This window comes from Semicossyphus pulcher, unplaced genomic scaffold (genome assembly GCF_022749685.1).
Source record: "Semicossyphus pulcher isolate SPU_LCO1_2020_fin unplaced genomic scaffold, fSemPul1.0.p SCAF_1, whole genome shotgun sequence".
Taxonomy (NCBI): domain Eukaryota; kingdom Metazoa; phylum Chordata; class Actinopteri; order Labriformes; family Labridae; genus Semicossyphus; species Semicossyphus pulcher.
Window position 1 is genome coordinate 7,379,909 of NW_027211603.1, and position 17,956 is coordinate 7,397,864.

The 17,956-nt window shown below is 43.6% G+C and overlaps 1 protein-coding gene across 1 annotated transcript in view; it reads right to left on the minus strand.

The window, feature by feature from the left end:
• The window catches only part of neo1a (neogenin 1a), a 181,159-nt gene that overhangs the window by 86,339 nt on the left and 76,864 nt on the right, over positions 1-17,956 (minus strand). Inside the window, exons 3-4 of the mRNA XM_069657918.1 lie at positions 3,484-3,759; positions 2,223-2,373 (exon numbers count right to left, since the gene is read on the minus strand). Of these exons, the coding sequence (XP_069514019.1) occupies positions 2,223-2,373; positions 3,484-3,759 (427 nt within the window). The remainder of the gene's footprint in view (positions 1-2,222; positions 2,374-3,483; positions 3,760-17,956) is intronic.

Genomic DNA, 17,956 nt, shown 5'->3' on the forward strand with positions numbered 1-17,956 from the left:
CGGTTCGGTGTGTGAGAACTGAAGACTAAGATTAAGTTCAAATAAAATGGTGAAATAAGAAATTGGCTACAAGATTAATGATGGTGTATTCTTTACAAATTATTTCAAGACAAGAACACCCCCAAGTTTGGGGTGGAAAACGTCCTTTCTGCCAAGTCACATCAGGAATTTATGATCCTTACCCGTCGATATCACCATCACTACAAGACGAAAAGACCGTGAAGCATAAAAGAATCAGACTTTAAAGTTATACAGTAACTCAAGAGAGAAATCAATTTCTCAGAAACTCAGTGAGACAACCACCTGTTGGAAATTTACATTTTCAGCTCTTTGCTTTCTCCCCATCTGTCAAAGCAGACATCAAAGAATCTCAGAGCAGCTCTTAAGTCCTACATGGCAACATGGACAGATGATACATAGGAAACAGCGATGTCTGCTTTCTGGCAGGTTATGAATAACATACTAATGAGACTCTTCAAAGACTTAAGACAGAAATCCAACTTAAAACCAAATCCTCTTTATGGCACATTTTGAAAAGACTTTTGAAGGATTCAAGTGCGTCTTTAGGGATCCCAAAGTGCTTCAGAGGAGTGAGTCAGCAAGTGGAGCGACTAACAAAGAATGACTGAGTATTAAACACCCAAGAATCAGCATTCTTTAAAAATATAATAGAATGTGTTGCTCATATTTTTTAATCAATTACATTTTCTGCTCAGGATAAAATGCACCTGCTTTTGTGAACGAAGTCTGAGAGAGAGAGACGGAAAGAAAACAAGCAACATGACCAAGAGGAGGCATCAGCAGCTGAAGCTGGATGTGATAATCCCCCGCTGTCAGTGAGTCACCCTGCCTTCAATTGATAGCTTTGACACATCTTCATAAACTTTCATCTCGTGTCTACAGCTTCGGCGTCGCCACTTTCAAGGCCGTTTTCGCTGTGCACCAAAGACCAATTAGACACTCTTTACAGATTCCCTTTCTCTCTCCCTCACACCGCATGCCACACCAAGTTTTAATTGACAGCCGCTCTGCTGTGTAGCTTGTAATGCCTGAGAGGGACAGGAGACTCTCAAGGAGAAAAAAGAAAGTTCCACTGCTTTTCTTTTTAATCGTCAATGTCGTATCAGAATCAAAGGAACAGTCTCGCTAATGTATTCGCCACACAATCCTTTCCTGCTCTGAAGGCATGGGGGTCCACTTCAATATTGCAAAGACTTCCCCGGTTGTTCAGAGTTTGCTCGCTAATTACCAACGCAGACACCCCAGGGGTGCTGGTGCGCAGGCGGGATGGTGTTTTGTAATTAATACAAGGTGGATTAATCAGTTCCTTTTTAGCCAGCTCCCATTGGAGGTCACGTGTGCCCACGGACAATTCCATAAATGGTTAAGACATTTAACTTGTGCTGCTTTGCTTGGAACTAATTGTTGGAAAGTCTAATGATATTCCAGCTCACACGTCACCAGAGCATTGCGGTTACCAACGAAATGACCTTATATTCAATTTCAATGAAGGGAGAAATCCCGTTCTGGGGCCAAATGTAGATGAATAAGCCCCATCTGAGCTATTTTGTGTTGACCACACAGGCTGCAGAGGTATTATTCTACAGGACGGGCACACAGGGGTTAGGTAAACAAAGTGCATTCTTAATTGGTGAGAATCAAACTTCCCATGTCCAAAGCACTTCCCTCTGAGGGATTTGAGCTGCCCTGCCTGAGCTAATGAGAGCCAGAGGAGCGGGAGCACAGGCGCTGTGACGCTTTCTCCCGGCTCTTAATTTGTGAACTTCCCCTCAGCTGGCAACCCCGCAGCCTCGTCTCCCAGCTGAAGTGGCTCTGCTGGCACGTTCAGGTCCCACTCCTGGGGCTCTCCGGGTAGCAGTGGCAGAATGGCATTAACACCTCGGGGAGCGAGTGCCAGGACTAACAAGATGGCTTTTGGAGGCTCAAGACAGCAGGTAGGAAAGGAATAGTGTGCTGTTTTTTTTGTAAGTGGCTTCAATATATTTAGCTGTATAAGCTGTACACAAGCATACACAGCTTAGCTTCCTTGTGCTCCCTAACTCCAGCAGGCTCTTCCAAACACAGGCCAAAAGTAATACACTCACTATTGATGAGTACCTCAGACAACCCTTCTTCTAAAAGTATAAACTATGCCTTTAAAGCTTTGTTAATCCCAAAATGGGCGTGTTAAATTGAATTTTCCAAAGAGTTCATGCTCATACCTTTCTTCCAGCATCTTGTCTCCTAACATCCATCGGACTTGCGGCGCAGGGTAACCAGTGGCCACGCAGGGCAGCAGCACGCTGGCGCCCACCACCTTTGTCACAGACGCAGGCTGCACCAGGAACTCCAGCTTCCTCTCGTCTCCAGTTTCTAAGAGGGGAGAGAAAGGGGTCAGGGTTAAGGCTGAGGTTAAGGTCGGGGTGAGTAACTGGTGTCATCTGTCTTAAAAACTTCAAAAGAGCTCATGTCTGATGGGCAGTTGTTTCTGACACCCAAACCAGGAACAGTCCGATGAGTAATGTCTGTGTCGATGTCTGAGACAGCTGAAGCCTCAGAGTTCAAAGTGACCCTATATAATTCCAGATGCAACGAACTAGCTGAGTGAGGGTTATGCGGGCAATAGCAACAACAGAGTTACTGCGAAGCATTCTACGTGAAGAGAAATGTAGAAAATCCTGAACACCAAACTCTCCCTGGAAGCTCCAGAACTTCTCTCTCACGCTGATTTCTTTTGACTTCAAAGAAACCAAAAAACTATAAATGTATTTCTGTCACTTTAACATCTGGTTGCATCCAAACAAAATGTCCTTCAATTTCCTCACACAGCTTTATGAGTTTTCCTTCTGCATACCAGAAGCCTCCACCACACATCCTTGGAGGAGACATACAGAGATAAAGACCCCCACTGGGGTCTTGTTGAAGCCTGATTTATGACCTCTAATATCTTCTCTGTGCAGCCAGGAGCCTGGTGCTTAACAACTCAGTAAATAAAACTTCCAGAGGGGCGAGACGAGACGCTGCCACAGTGGAATTCAGCCCCCTTTTTGAGCTACGACTGTGTTACTGTTAGCATCGCTGATAACCCCAGTGGGAGATCTAGCACTCCTTTAAGCATCCAACCATCCCTCACTACAGGCTGATTTCTTCATGCTAAAGGTAATGAGCAACTCAGAGAGAGGACACCATGTTCCACTGTAATCAAATGATGCAATGAACTATATTTTAATTTTAATTAACTGCACAAGAGGTTCTACAATAGACGCTCCAACATAATTGGGCTGTAATCAAGGATGAGACCATGTTTGATTAACAGGAACAAACGAGGACAAGCAGGAAAATGCTTCACTGTAAGATAACATTGATACAATGGTGTCCAACGAATGTGAAATCATTCCACTAAGTGTCATGTGTGACTGAAATCATAGCTATAAAATCCTGCGTCTCCACTCTCTCTGGACAACATATCAGATCTCAGATCACCTGGCAGAATCTGGAGCTGGGCCTCGTCGCTGGACTTGGACGATCCCACGTTTTCCACCAGACAGCGGTAAAGGCCAGCGTCGGACTCCGAGGCGTTGCTGATCACCAAAGCCCCGCTGGGCAGCTGGAGAAGCCTGGCGCTCAGCTCCAAGGGCAGGCGGTCTTTCTCCCACCGGGTGAAGGGCACCAGATCCGAGTTGACCTCACATGCCATCACCTGGCTGCTCCCGACGTTAACAGAGGTTGCCGATGGCTGGCTGGCGAACCGGGGCATCCCTGAAAGACAACGACAAGACAATGTTGAATGAGCACATTCTTAAAGTGTCAATGGAGGTGGTGAGGAGTTCCTGCAAATACATACAGTACATTTACAGGTTGTGAAATGGTCGTACCCATCAGTTTATTCGAGCGTTCAGGATTAATTTATCTCCAGAGCTGAAAAACACAAGATCTTATAGGATGGGGCATCTTGCAATCCATATTCATGATAGATTATCAGGAGTTATAGGCCAAAAAAATGATACCCTCGCCCACCCCCGACCTCATACACAGACAAATCCTCATGCACACAGACAACCATCCACACACACAGTTGCTTAGCACAATCACTTATCCTCGTATGGTGGATGTTAATTTGCCATGCAGAGCAGCAGACACACAGCACTAATTAAAAAAGGCTGGATCCACAGGCTGTTTGTGCTGCTGTACCCCGACTTTCATCTCCACGCAAAATAATTATTTCCTGCGTTTGAAGCCATTGAACTGAAACCAACACTGGCGGGCCGCATTCGAAACAATCGCACACAATAGCTTCAATTAAAAAGAACTTACAATGTGTAAACTGCAAATGGTATTCTTGGGTCTATTAGAGAGGAGGGAAGAGTTGTTTTTAAAAAGTAACGAGGCCACTCCGTCTACATTAAAGAGAATATCACGCTGTGTTATTACCATGGAGGGCCTCTTGAGTTTTTGGGCTGACTGTGTTTGTCTCCTTGGTTATGTGCGTGTGTGTGGGAGACATGACTGGATGAAAATATGTGTGACTAAGGATGAAAAAATAGGCCTGTTTATCTATTTATGAATGCATCTTTGCCTTCTGTATCTGTGCTTTTACACAGAAAGCGCTGCTGGAAACTTGCTGAGTGACGATTCGGTGTCTCTGCCCCCCTCTCACCTGCAGACAGCTCTTCAAATCCCCTTCAGAGAGAGGCTCTGGGGTAAATCACACTTTAAGATAAGGCCCCAGCAGCTCCAGGCTCTCCCCGGCCCGGGCCAACGCACGCAGCTTCTCTGAGTTTATCTCAGCACAATAGTTCAGCTAATATGGGATTAGCTGATTCCAGTTCTGATATTTTTGTGTCAGAGCTGCCAATCACCTGACGTATAATCATGCCAGGGTAGAAGAACTATTCAGCTGAATCACTTAGATTAGACTCAGTGAATCAGATACGTTTTTTATGATTAGCAGATGTAAAGCTGGGGGAGTAATCAGTCCAGACATCGTCAGGGGGGATTCTGGGAGATATATCAGGCTCTCAATGAAGATTTAATTTATAAAGTAAATTAGAATTAAGGTGAAATGAGAATATTGTTCTTGAAGGTTAAGAAGCTAGAGCCGGGCTGCATGGTGGTGCAGTGGCTAGCGCTGTTGCCTCACAGCTCGAGAGTTCCTAGTTCCAGTCCAAGTTCGGACCAAGTGGGCCTTTCTGTGTGGAGTTTGGAGTGTTACTTCATTAACTTTATTCCTTCATTAAAGTGGATGTATAGGATATGGCATACCTGGCTCATATCTGGTATTTACCCTGCACTTAAGGAAATGAAAAATTCAGCACTCAGATCGTCAAGTATCTTCAAAGCACAATAAACACTGACAGTAACTCAAAGCACAGATCAAACAACAAAGCTGTCTGCTTGTTGCATAACTAGATCAATATACGACAAACTAAAGGCAACAGGCTTTAACTGAAATGTTTCACTTCAGAGAGAGCTCTCTACGCAGGAGCAGAAATCCTTCAGCCTGTGGAGCAATGACATTTGAAAAGATGAGGTTGATGCCCTGAGTTAATGTGCCCGGAGGTCTAATAGCCAGAGATATACCCCCGGCTTTGTGGAACAGCCCGAGACTTGACATTTGGCCCAAAGAAGACACAGGAGAAAGCCCTGAAAGTCATCTGCAGACAGGACAAGAAATTATGACTCCACAAAGACTGAACCTCAGCAGAGAGGAGAGAAAACATCATCCACTCGCAGCTTCGGTTCAGACACTCTTTCTGTCTCCATCTGCAGTGACTCTGCTCTGCGCACAACTTTACATCGACTGATGCTTTGTTCCTCCAGCCTCATCACATCTCTGCAGGCTGAGTTCATCAGTCTGCTGTGTCTTAAGGGTGTGTGTATGTGGGGATCTAACTCACACAAGCATGACTTAAGATGCAGCCTGGGACATGTTAATGAAGTGGATTCTTCACGTTAAGATGTCTGACATAAACGTGCGTGTTAATGTATGTGAGTGATGTTAACAAAGCTAAAGTGTACATAAGCACAATGAGAGGGGTGCAGGCAGGGTGTTGTAGACGGGAAGTGGTGAGTGTCGATGCTAACCCCATCGATTCCAATTAATCACAATCGTCCGTTTAAATCGACGGGATGGGAGCTTCATTTTCCAGCCCCTTGCTCAGCATCATCTATTGAACTGAGCTGCTGTACTGCCAATCTCGACACTTATTACCAGAGTGTGATGAGGCCAAATGATTCCAACAGAGCAATAACGTCTGAGCGGTCAAAACACCAAAATGGGGAGAGTTTTATGCTAATGGAAAGCGGTTTCTTTTTCTCCATTCACAAAGTGACTCTGCTGATCTTCTTCTGCCTTCACACAACACTTAACCAGAAAATAAAGCTGTTAACCAAGTGGTGGCACCAAATTCCTCCTTTGTGAGGAGTGTACTTACATTCACCAAACCCTACATCAGCTGCTTGGCTTCGCCGGCAACAGCTTATAATCATGTGAATGCTAATGAATGAATGTGTCCATCATTGGTTGGAGATTAGCAGAGAAGAATTGTGCAGCAGAGAGCTACAAACAGGCGGAACGACCGTCTACACCGCCTCGAGCGTAACACACACTCGTGCGTGCACGCACACACAGACATACAGTTAAATCACACAGTTGGGTTCCTACTGTTCTTAATTAAAATCAGGTATAGAATAACAATGAGGAGCTTAATGGAATATGCAGAAGGCTTTAAGGATCTCCCTCTAGATTCAGCTGAATTAAGAACGGACTGCAGAATTGCTGCTTTCACCTTGGATCAGAAATACAACAGTGCTCTATGTTACAGATTTTCAGAGTCAGGTTAAGTAATTAAGGGAAAAAAAGGGAACTGGGGGGGGGCTGCCAAGAGGGTTTATGTATCCTTGTATGGCTGCTTGAATAAGGTCTGTGTTTGGACTGGTAATATGAAATAACCAATTTTCCACTGTGGAAATTTGGATTGGAAAAAATAATCATATTTTCTCTGTTTCTCATTTTTTCCAAGCAATTTAGACTAACTGTGTATACCGAGGGATACCTAACAGACGAGCTCTGACTTGAATACATCATCTGAACAGGGCACTTACACGCTGTTGTTTCAGAGAGAGCCGCAGCTTTCATTCTTTAGCTTCCATTAGCATAGAAATGACCCGATTTGACTAATTGGGGCCAATATTACTGGAACATTTTACATAAACATTTTTTCCAGCATAATTTAATTTAATGGTGCAATTTATGTAAATATTTATTGTTACGTTCCGTCTACTGACAGAAATATGATTCAGAGGCATTTTAATAAAAATCCATGGATAACATAACAAAGCAAATGAGTTCACATTCATCTCTGAAACAATAACTGTGTTCACAAAGAGGGAGGAGGAAAAATGTCATATTGGAGGTCCGGTCCAAAAAGAATACTTTATATGGTAATTCTGCAAACGTACAAATCCTAACACCAGCATCTGATGAAAAATCTCTACAATGCCTAATGCTTAACGATTTAACCAATTAAAACTGTGTTCCACAACAGCAGTCTTATTTCAACTATCAGTTTAGCAGTAAAGACTTCAACTAAAACCACCAAACTCTGTGCTCAGAGACTCGACGTCAGAAAGAGAGACAGAAATAAAGTGAAACATTTTGCTCTTGTTGGACCGGTCGTGCCTACAGGCATTATTAGATACTGATTAAGTCAAGCATATTGCAACATATCTCATCTCTGATCCAATTAGTTTCCTTGAACTAAACTGGAGTGAAACAGCCACATGGGCTGCTTTAAAGTTTTGGCTGATGCCCTGCTGGAACAGAAAACATGAGGGGGAAATGTGAGGAGATAAAAAAGGGAGAATACGGTTGAACTTAAACGCCTCACTGACAATATAAAGACCTGTAAAGAAGAGCTAAGGCGGATTTATCTTGGATTGCTGTGTCAGATTTGTTGATTGTAATTGTGTACTAATTGGCGTTTATTTTGCTAACAAGCAATGTTAATGTTTGGCTCCGGTGTCCGGTCCTTGGAGTCAAAAAGCAAGGTGTTCTCTCTGGAATTGGCATCAGGAACAATCAGATGGAAGAAACGCATCACAAAAGAAGGAGATCCTAATTCCTACACTGATCGCAGAATCAGTAGACCAGAACGTAACTGTTATCAACCCATTATTTCCACTACTTCTCCCTCACTCTCCCTCTTTGGAATCAACAGGTTCTTCTCTGGGGGGGCTCGGGAAAATCCTTCTGGGAAATGCAGGAAATCAGTGCCTGAAATTGAAGTACACAAGTCAGGTTGAAGGAAAGTGTGAGTTAATTAAAGCCCTTCATCTCACAATAACTCCTTGGATGAACTGACGAGATATTAACTGGTGCGAGTCCATCCAAAGGGAGTAGTGTTTTCCTTTTCAAGCACAGTAATGACACCTTTGCTTGCTCCACCTTTTCCCTACAACACTCTCCTCTCTCATCAATACATCTATTACTGATCCGCGGTACATGCACACAAAGGCATCCACAATCCTTTTGCCGGTGCACTGATGAATTTTATAAAACCAGACACAGCCGATGCTGAGCCGATCTCAGCCAGAGATTTGATAGATCCAACCTTGGACGAAGAGTAAATGAGACAGAGTGTGAAGACGTCCAATCAATGGCAATGAAAATCTGAGACAGAGGGTGAATGTGGGAGTGGCGGGGTATTCGCCGAGCCCAAAAAAGACCATGTGTTGGATGTACAGGCTTTGAGAAATGTGGGCTTAAGCGAGGTCTACACATACAGTACTCCCCTCCCTTAAAGACTCCCTGTACAACGTGTACTTTGCTGTGTTCAGTTCAGTGACTCTTTCTGTTCATGCTCCCTTTCAGGCCAGCTGCAGCGTAAGTGATAATTAATTCCCTAATTGAAGGTTTCTGAGCTTCAGGGGAGAATATTTCTAAGGGCTTCCTCCATTACAGAAAATCACGTCAGTCAGCCGACGCACTTCGGGTTACATTCTTACTGTAAAACAGGAAAGTGTTCACGCCTCATTGATAATGTGTACGTTCAGAGGATTTCACATTTAAACAAACTTCCCTCAGTCAAACGCAGAGGGAAACTCCTGAAAGTTATGGAGGTGTGTCTGTGAGTTACCAGCTTATTATGTACACCTGAGCAGTTCAATGTTAAGATGAACACATGCCTTTGGCATCGCTCATTACTTTGGCAGTGGAGATGGGTGTGGCTAAATATGTCAAAGACAGGCTGTGGCTCAGTGGTAGAGTCGGTCGTCTCTCAATTGGAAGATTGGTGGTTCAATCCCTGACTGCTACAGTCACATGTCAAAGTGTCCTTGGGTAAGACACTGAACCCCAAATTATGTGAATAGTGTGAAAGAGTGAATGTGACATTGTGCTTTGAGTGGTAGGCAGACTAGAAAAGCGCTATATACGTACAGTCTAGTGGTGGCCCACGATAATATCACGATACAGCAGTTCTGTGATAATTGATATATTGCAAGACAATCATATAATGATACATCACGATACCTGATTAACTGAAGAATACAAAATGCCACTAAAAAGGTAAAGTGCAGGATTAATGTATTTATTCACTGCAATTTGGTGTCAGTTTCACAGAATTTGACACAATCTGAGATGATACAATGGACCTGTTTTCAGTCTGTAAATTCAATATACAGAACTATCGAACAATTTAGGTCTTTTGATTTGGAAGTGGCTGACGCATCTCTTAACTCCTTTTCACCGCTGTCCGATATGATCCTGCTGTCTTCTTCTTTTATCCTGCTGTCGACATCTTCCTGAGCCAATTAATTTCCGTTCACGTTGACCTCATTCATGTCATTAATGCAAGCGCAGGGAGTCATGACGTAGTGAGTCTTAATCACAGGGAAACATATTGATGTTTAGCACCAGCCTATCGATACTTGTATTGCACGAGTCAGGACGATGATGTATTGCTATCCCTAGTACAGTCTGTTCACCATTACACTTTAGTCATTTTAATGCAGTCAAATACAACAAAAGAAAAACTGAGTAAAATAACCACCGCTCTCTCTCAGGGTGAACAAGGACCTACTATAAAGTCTTGTTAACAACTCTACAGTAGTAAGATCAGTTGGTCTCAGTGTGGTTATGAAATGGACTAAAACTTTATGCACCTTGTTTCGAATTAAAACTTTTCAGTAAAAGCTGTTACATTTAATGTGATTTCTTTCTCCTGATTTTTTTCTAATGATAGATTAGAGCTTTAAAAAAAAGTGGACGTTTCCCTCATTTGAGTGTAACGCAGCCAATTTCAAGGTTCACTTTTTACTTTTATGTTTGGATTAAAAAGCCAGCGGGCTGATTACTTACTCGGGATTTCTGGGAGAGCACTAATGGGCGAAACCTTCGCAGAGTTTACTTTGAGAAAATTAACCACCCATTGGTAAAGCATAGGTTATATATGATTATTAATGTATTAATGCAGTCTGTATGTGCATACGAGATGGTGTGCGGAAGCATGGAAGCTGACGGAGGTTGTATGAAAAAGCTGATGTCTACTCTCAGAGACGAGTGCTTAAATTTCTCATTTGCTTAATCTGTTTTCAAACTTTAATTGCATTGTATTGCAGAAGCCACTTAAACTCATTCCCTCTAAACACATGATTGTTCACCCCTCCATCATCACTCTTAATAAAGGCACTCCAGGGTTTATGGTACACAGGAAGAAAAGATTACTCTATCTCGCTAATGCAGCCGAGATCATTGTGAAACTTAGCTCTGAGGGCTGCTGCTTTAGTGATGTTCTTAAGTGGCGGCGCATGTTACATGAAAACCGCAGCATGAATTCTTTATATCTTTTGCCAGGAGGGAGTTTGCTTCTTTTGGTTTAATATGAAAATGGGATGTGGTCAAAAACGGGACAGATTTAGGGATTTTACAAAGAAACCCTCAATGTTTAATTATAATGTTTGTATGGCCTGATAGGGCAAGATATAACAGACTTAAAGCCACCGATTTATGAGGGAGTGTGTGGGTGTTCATCTAAAAATATATATACACCAGAGACTTTTAAACTTTATTATTAACTACGAGAAAGGGAAAGTCCTTTTATACGACACAAAGCCAAAAGAAGCGAGGGGAACTTTGCAGGTTGGAAAACATGTTTGCTTACATTCTTCACTCACTCCACCGTGAAAGAGCAACAGCAACCCTCATCATGTCCGGGGGGGGGGGGGGCTGACAGGTGGGAGGTCTCCAGTGATTGACAAGAATGAAAACAGGATTAATTAATGACTGTGTGCTGGAATCTAATAAAGAAGTCATGGAGGCACTTCATCATGTATGAAGCCTGACAAGCCTGACATACGGTGGAAATGATGAGATGCACGGGGCTGTTTGTGGCATCACATCCACGTATTGATCTTTCACAGCAACATGGAGCGGTGACAGGAAGCGAGTGCCAAAACAGCGCCATAAAAATGCTCTAAATCTCATCCATTAAACACGTTGTAACATAACAGACACCAATTTACAACTGACCTAAAAATAGAAGTGCTTACTCCAATAAGCCCTCGGCAGAGTGAAACATGTAATGAACAATCAGTTAATTGGTGTACGGGCTGCTTGAGTATGAATCAGTCACTTTAAACTCTATGATGTGTGCGCAGAACAATGGCAACCACAAATAGCACGTACGCTCCCTGACACAGAAGCGCTTGTGCTGTGAGCGCACGTGAGTGCAACAGAAGATGGATGTGTGGGGATCCACAGGAGCCGACCTCAGACAGGACTTCTTATTTCATCTGCTGGGCTGTAAAAACGGCTCCCGGGTTCAGAAGATGACACAAAGAGAATATCCTGACCTCGTAACCAGTCGGAAAGTACAGTTACACCCTTGAAGGACAACTCCTGTCCCAGGATGACACGTCGGCCTGTTGTTAAATGTCCAATATGACAACTTCAACCTAACAACTCGCAAACAAAGATACAAACAGAAGTCTACTGGAGTAGAAGTAGTGTACTGTACGCATTGATCCTGAGCCAGCAGGCACCTTTAAGCATGTTCAGCTTACTCTCTGCAGGGTTTAACATCTCTGATAGCTCTCAGCCAGGGGAGGGATATATTTAACTGCAGAACCGCTCTGGGTTCAGACCAGATGTTGCCACAGAACGCCCTTCTAAACATTTATGACTATCAGCGGATGGGCCCTGAGGCGCAGCTGCTGTTTAGAGTACAACTGAGGCGAGCAGAAGACACCTCCGCCTGATTACATTTCTCATTCTTCACAGAAGAGATTTCTGGCTGAGTTTTTACAACAGCGCTCAGGAAGATGAGCAATATAACATGCACTTTAGAGACGAGGCACTGTAAAAGAGCTGCTCGAAACACATGTCAGTAACCTGCCTCAAGCTGATTGATTTCTTTTCTATTTCCAATGTTAGAAAAAAAAGAAAAACACAGATCAGCCTCCGATGAAATCACACACAATCAAATGTGTCTGCATGTGAAATGACACGTCAGGATGAAGCACAGTTGGCACCCTGACGGCTCCTGATTGCCTGTCGTGTGAACAGACAGAGGAGGAACCAAAAGCAGGCTCATGGATGGTGATGGATGGAGACGGATGGATACGGACACGTGACAGGGCTCAGATGTCAAATGTGCTTGTCTTAATAGTTTTTAAAAAATCAATATATGTTTGCATTCATGGTATTATGTATTGATGCATTTCATTGGGGCGGCTGTGGCTCAGTGGTAGAGTCGGTCATGAATGGGTGAATGGGTGAATGTGACGTGTAGTGTAAAAGTGCTTTGAGTGGTCAGAAGACTAGAAAAGTGCTATATAAGTACAGTCCATTTACCATTGTGTTTCCTCAAATACAAACAGCCTATTATTTGGGTTGAGAAATATGGGAAATATGGGAAAAATCAGAGGTCTACAGAGGACAAGTAGGAAAGCTAATGTTTCAGTCTGTTTAATCGCAACACTTGTAGAGACTGGAAAAGCAGCTGCTTAGCTCCGCCTACCCTCTCTGGCAGACCAACCACTGCTGGGTGATGGAAAACGCGTCACTAACTGGGCGCCGCTTGTGATTTTTTCCGTGAAAGTCGCCACAGACAGCCAGTCTGTGATACTGCAAATGCAAAGGCTTGTGTTACCTCATTCGGTGATAGATAGTGACTTAATTTATTAAAATAAAAATCTTCGAGATTACTTACTTACAAATGTATGTCTTTTTATACAGCAAAGGGCTAATTATTCTGTACTAAAAGCTTTCTTCAAACTACAATAATCATGTATAGCATAAAACCTGCTGTGCAGAATGGATGAGTTCCTCTACATCCTCTCTTCTCCTCACAGACAAAAACTGTCAATAGTCGTTACGATCCATCCGGCCAGAAGCCGCACCCACACAGCGGGGTCATTTGTCAGCTCCTGAGATGTCACTGTGAAAAGCCTGGCAGATAACAAATTGAGATTTTTTTCTGGGAAGTAAACTGAATGCAAGGCTGCAGGTAATCTTTATAGATTTATTATCAATTTATCTGCAGAATATTTTCTTAATCTATCGATCAATCATTTGGGCTAATGTTGAAAAAAATGCGCATCACATAGCTCATAAAAATATAACAACTTTACTGTTACATGAGACAAAGAAAAAGCATCAATAATCACATTTTGGAAAATGGAACCAGGTCGTGTTTGTGATTTAGTTTGAAAAAAGACTTTCTGGTTAATATTCTGTTTAAGAAAATAACCCACTTCTTTTCCTACTCAACTGAAATGTTTTCAACATCGTTGTTATCCTTGTGAGGCAGCAGATTGATGTGACTGTGTGTCTGTGTTGGACTTCAAAGTTCTGGTGATCCTCACTTTGAGTCAGCGTGTAAGCGTTTAATCTCTCCTTCCCGGGGATCACATGTCTGCTCTGCTTCTCGTGTGCGTTTCACCTGTTCACAGCCAGTCCTCCAGCCAAGCTAACGCCCCACATGCAGTATCTACGGGGAAAGGAGCCCTTTTTCATTACAGGAAATTGAGTTGTAGCTAAAACAATTCTGATTGCATTAGGGCCCTTAATCATGTTAAGGTGTCTTATTTTATCACCGGGAGTTTAGCTCATTCTTGGCCCATTTTGAGGCTGACCTTCTGCAGAGGTCGTTGCCACTGGAGACCGAGGCGGCGGCTGCTCCCATTACCGGAGCACAGATAAATGTGTTGGCACTACGACCGTGCATCCCTTTGCTCTCTCTGTCTCACCTCCTCCCCTTTCCCTCGCTCCCTTATCAGAGAGAAGGGGGGGGAGGAGGTTGAGGGAGGATGCAGCGAGAAGCTCCACAGAGCTGCCTCCAATGTCAGAGGAGTGTATGAAGGAGATGTCAATCAAATCCAACACAGGTGCCACAAAGAGTAGCTATCACTGGCCCGCTCGTCCTCACATCTTTCGTCAAGTGCTTGTTTCCTTAAGGCTCCGAGCTACGCCCCCCTCCACTGGAATGAAGGGCCCCCTCCACCCTCTGCTAGCTCAACAGGCCAACCTGATAAAGGAGCCAAACACACCCGTCCTGCTGTTGATGGACACATAGATAAGAGCTGAAGGGATAACCTCTCCATACTCTCCCCTCCCTCCCTGCAGCACCGTCCACCTTTTCTTCCAATTTCTCAGCCTTTTCTCTGCCACTGTGCCGTCTCTTTCTTACTCCCTGCATTTCTCCACGAGTCACATTCACTCAGTCTCCACCCGTCCCTATCTCCCCTCCCCTTCCCTCTCCGTCTTCCCTTCCACACATTTCAGTGGGAGCTCTATTGTTTGCTAGAGAGGGGCTTGCTGCTACTGGTTCTTATCTGGGGATGTTGGCGGCACATCTGTAGATGCTATCGGCCGCTCTGTTTATGCTCCAGCCCTGCAAGAGCAGCAGCTAGCAGGGAAATGAGATGGATGGAGGAGCGAGCCGGAGGAAAATGGAGCGCCTTCCTCGGCAGAAATGATGGAGTAAGGGGCAGAAAGGGGCGAAGGGAGAGAAAGAGAGGCTTTGAAAGGCATTGTGGGAGTAAAATCAAGACCTGGCAAAGTCCAAAGAAAAACTAGGACCTCCGCAAACCGTGCACAAACACTTAGATCACAGCTGACCTGTAGTTTATCATCACTACACACCGATATCTCTTCTTTCGCAGTGCTCTATGGGAGCTAAATGCAAATGTGTTAAACATTCATTCAAGCAGTGAGCAGACTTCTCCCCCAGCATAATTTAGTACTTATCTTTCAAACTGTGTGTGGGTGTGTGCTTCAAATTATACCCCAATGAAGCTGAGGTAAAACAACAACATTTCCTGCATGAGTGCGATTAGAAGTGTTTAAAGAGGACCGCTAACGCACACTTTTGCACGTATACTAACATTATGTAAATGCACATCAACCAGAAGTATCTGCCGCTGCTGTTCGGAGAATATCAGCATTGGTTTTGTGGTATTGCTGATAACGAAACGCGCTGCAGACACAATGAGGCAGCTCAGGCAGTCATGCAACACAAAGCATCAGCTTGACTCCTGAGCTTAAAGAGAATTGTCTTTCAAAGTGAAGGTTAGAGACACGGGCGGACTGGCATGCAGACAATAGAGCATGAGATAGACGGGTTCATTCTCAATAAGGACTATATACGTGTATCTGTGGGCGTACGTATATATGTATGCGGGAATGTATATGTGCATAAGTGTGTTACTGGCAGCTTGGGAGCAGCAGATGTTTCTGAAGACACAGATGTAGTGCAGGGTGATGATGTCAACTCATCATGGCCAGGAGCATTCATCATCGTTTACCTTGTCGGGAGGTGTGACGGTGTGGCAAATTAACGTCAATTATTGGTCCTCCATTTCTCCACCCACCATACAAACACAACACCTCGAACTTTGGATCGCCCCCACCAAAATATGAGGCTACGCTTGTGTGAAAATAATACGATTTTTAAATATTTGATCGACATAATTGTGACGGATACAAGTCTAATAAGGACAAAGGAAAACAGACTTGCACAGGATGTTTATTGTTCACAGTGAAAAAGTGAAAACTAAATAATTCTGTGTTTTTCCAGGATTACATTTTTAAAAAGGTCGCCTCTGAAATGGGCCGTTAACAACAGCTGCAGGTTTCTACATAGAACCTTGCTTTCGCTGAAATCGACCAATCATCATTCACCGTCATTCACCTCCGGCTGCCTTCTTGCACAAGCTTGTAGTCAAGTCTTTGTCAAGATGTCCAATTACCATTCCGATACCTCCTGGCGATTGTGGCTCGTACATATAAGGCCGAATAACCGATCCTAGAGCAGCCATGTTTTCTACAATTTTGGAGTTACAGCGCAGTGTGGCTGCTCGTGGGGGAGGGGCTACGTGGTCACTCCAAATACTGTCAGCCAATGGTGGCTGTGGTCTAACCTTTGAAAAAGGGCTTGTTCGTTTCAGGAGGAAGGAGAAGCTCTGAAAAATGATTAAAATATGTATACAATTTTTTTAATAAAACAGACTTTACCAACGTGATTCAGAAACATGTTAGAATAATAGAAAATTCTATATCTTGATATCTTGATATTGTGTCTGTCAGCAGCAAAAAAGATCTACTTTTGATTTTCTCTCTTTTCCACATTCATGTAAACATCTTTTCTGAGATGCTTCAGTGAGCCTCAAAAACAGCCCGAGCAGAGACGCTCATATGTCAACAGGAAATCTGACATGATGAGAGGATCCATCTCTCCATGTAGACGTAAAACGCAGCACAGTTTCAAAGTTCATTAGCCATGTCTGGTAAGAAGCAGATGCCATGTAATATACAGATTAAACAGGCGACAGCAAACAAACACATCTAAAACAGAGAGGACCTGGCTTACATGTTGAATGAGGCTGCAGGGGGGCATGGTTTCTATTTGAATAAGGATCACAAAGCATGTTGCATTTATGCCCTCAGGGGCGGACTCTATACACACAACTAATGAGAAAACTATGTTTATTTATAGGCGGTTAATTAAATCTGCAAATATGAACAGGATATTACTGAGGGCAAATGTGCAGTCGCATCTTTTCTGCAAAGAAAGCAGAAGTATTGAAATGATCATATCAGGAGCACTGAGAGAACACAACGTAACAAAGAGGGGAATCTAATCAATCACTCATCTCTAATGGAAAAGGATGCAACAGATCTCTAGAACACCTGGACAGTGTGACAGTGGGGCATTAGCAATTACTCTAGTCCATCTGCAGTGCATTGCCTACACACGGAGCAGATGCTATGCTGAATGCCTGTAAACAAAATGAAGCTCTGATGAGTCTTAATTGTATATATGTGATCGTGTGTCTGCGTGTTATGTCCAACATGAAAACGAACCACGCTAAGCCCAAACTGCACTCGTGCTGTGCTTGTGTTTGTGTGTAATCCATGTTTCACTGGTACAAATTGGCAGACGTATACCCGTCCTTTAAGAACAAGGTTGCAAAATCCCCTCGCCTCAAGAAATATTTAATAGATGCATCCCAAACATCATGCTTTGATGCAACAGCTATATGCCCGCTTTATGTTCCCGGGCTGTAAATGTAACAAGAATTGAGACCTGAGTGTTAAAAACGCCGCACTGACGGGCAAGGAGGCTTAACGGTGAGGGAGAGGGAGGATAAAAGCTGAAGTGTTGGCGGTGTGTCGATGCTGCCTGTGTGTTCGTATGTATGTGTGAGGTTAAACAATAGACGAGATACCTATTACTGATCTCAGAGCAAAAGCTGTTATGCAGCTTTGAAGAATGCACACACACAATATCACACACTGATCCTGAGGAGACCCTGTGGATGAGTGTTATCAGCCAAATGTGTTCTCTCATCCTCTACAGGGTGTTGTCAGGGCAGCGTCCTCTGCCTGCTTTTGTTTGTCTTATGCAGGAACGAGATTCAGTATGAGGATGCATTTTTCAGTACCGTAAAATCT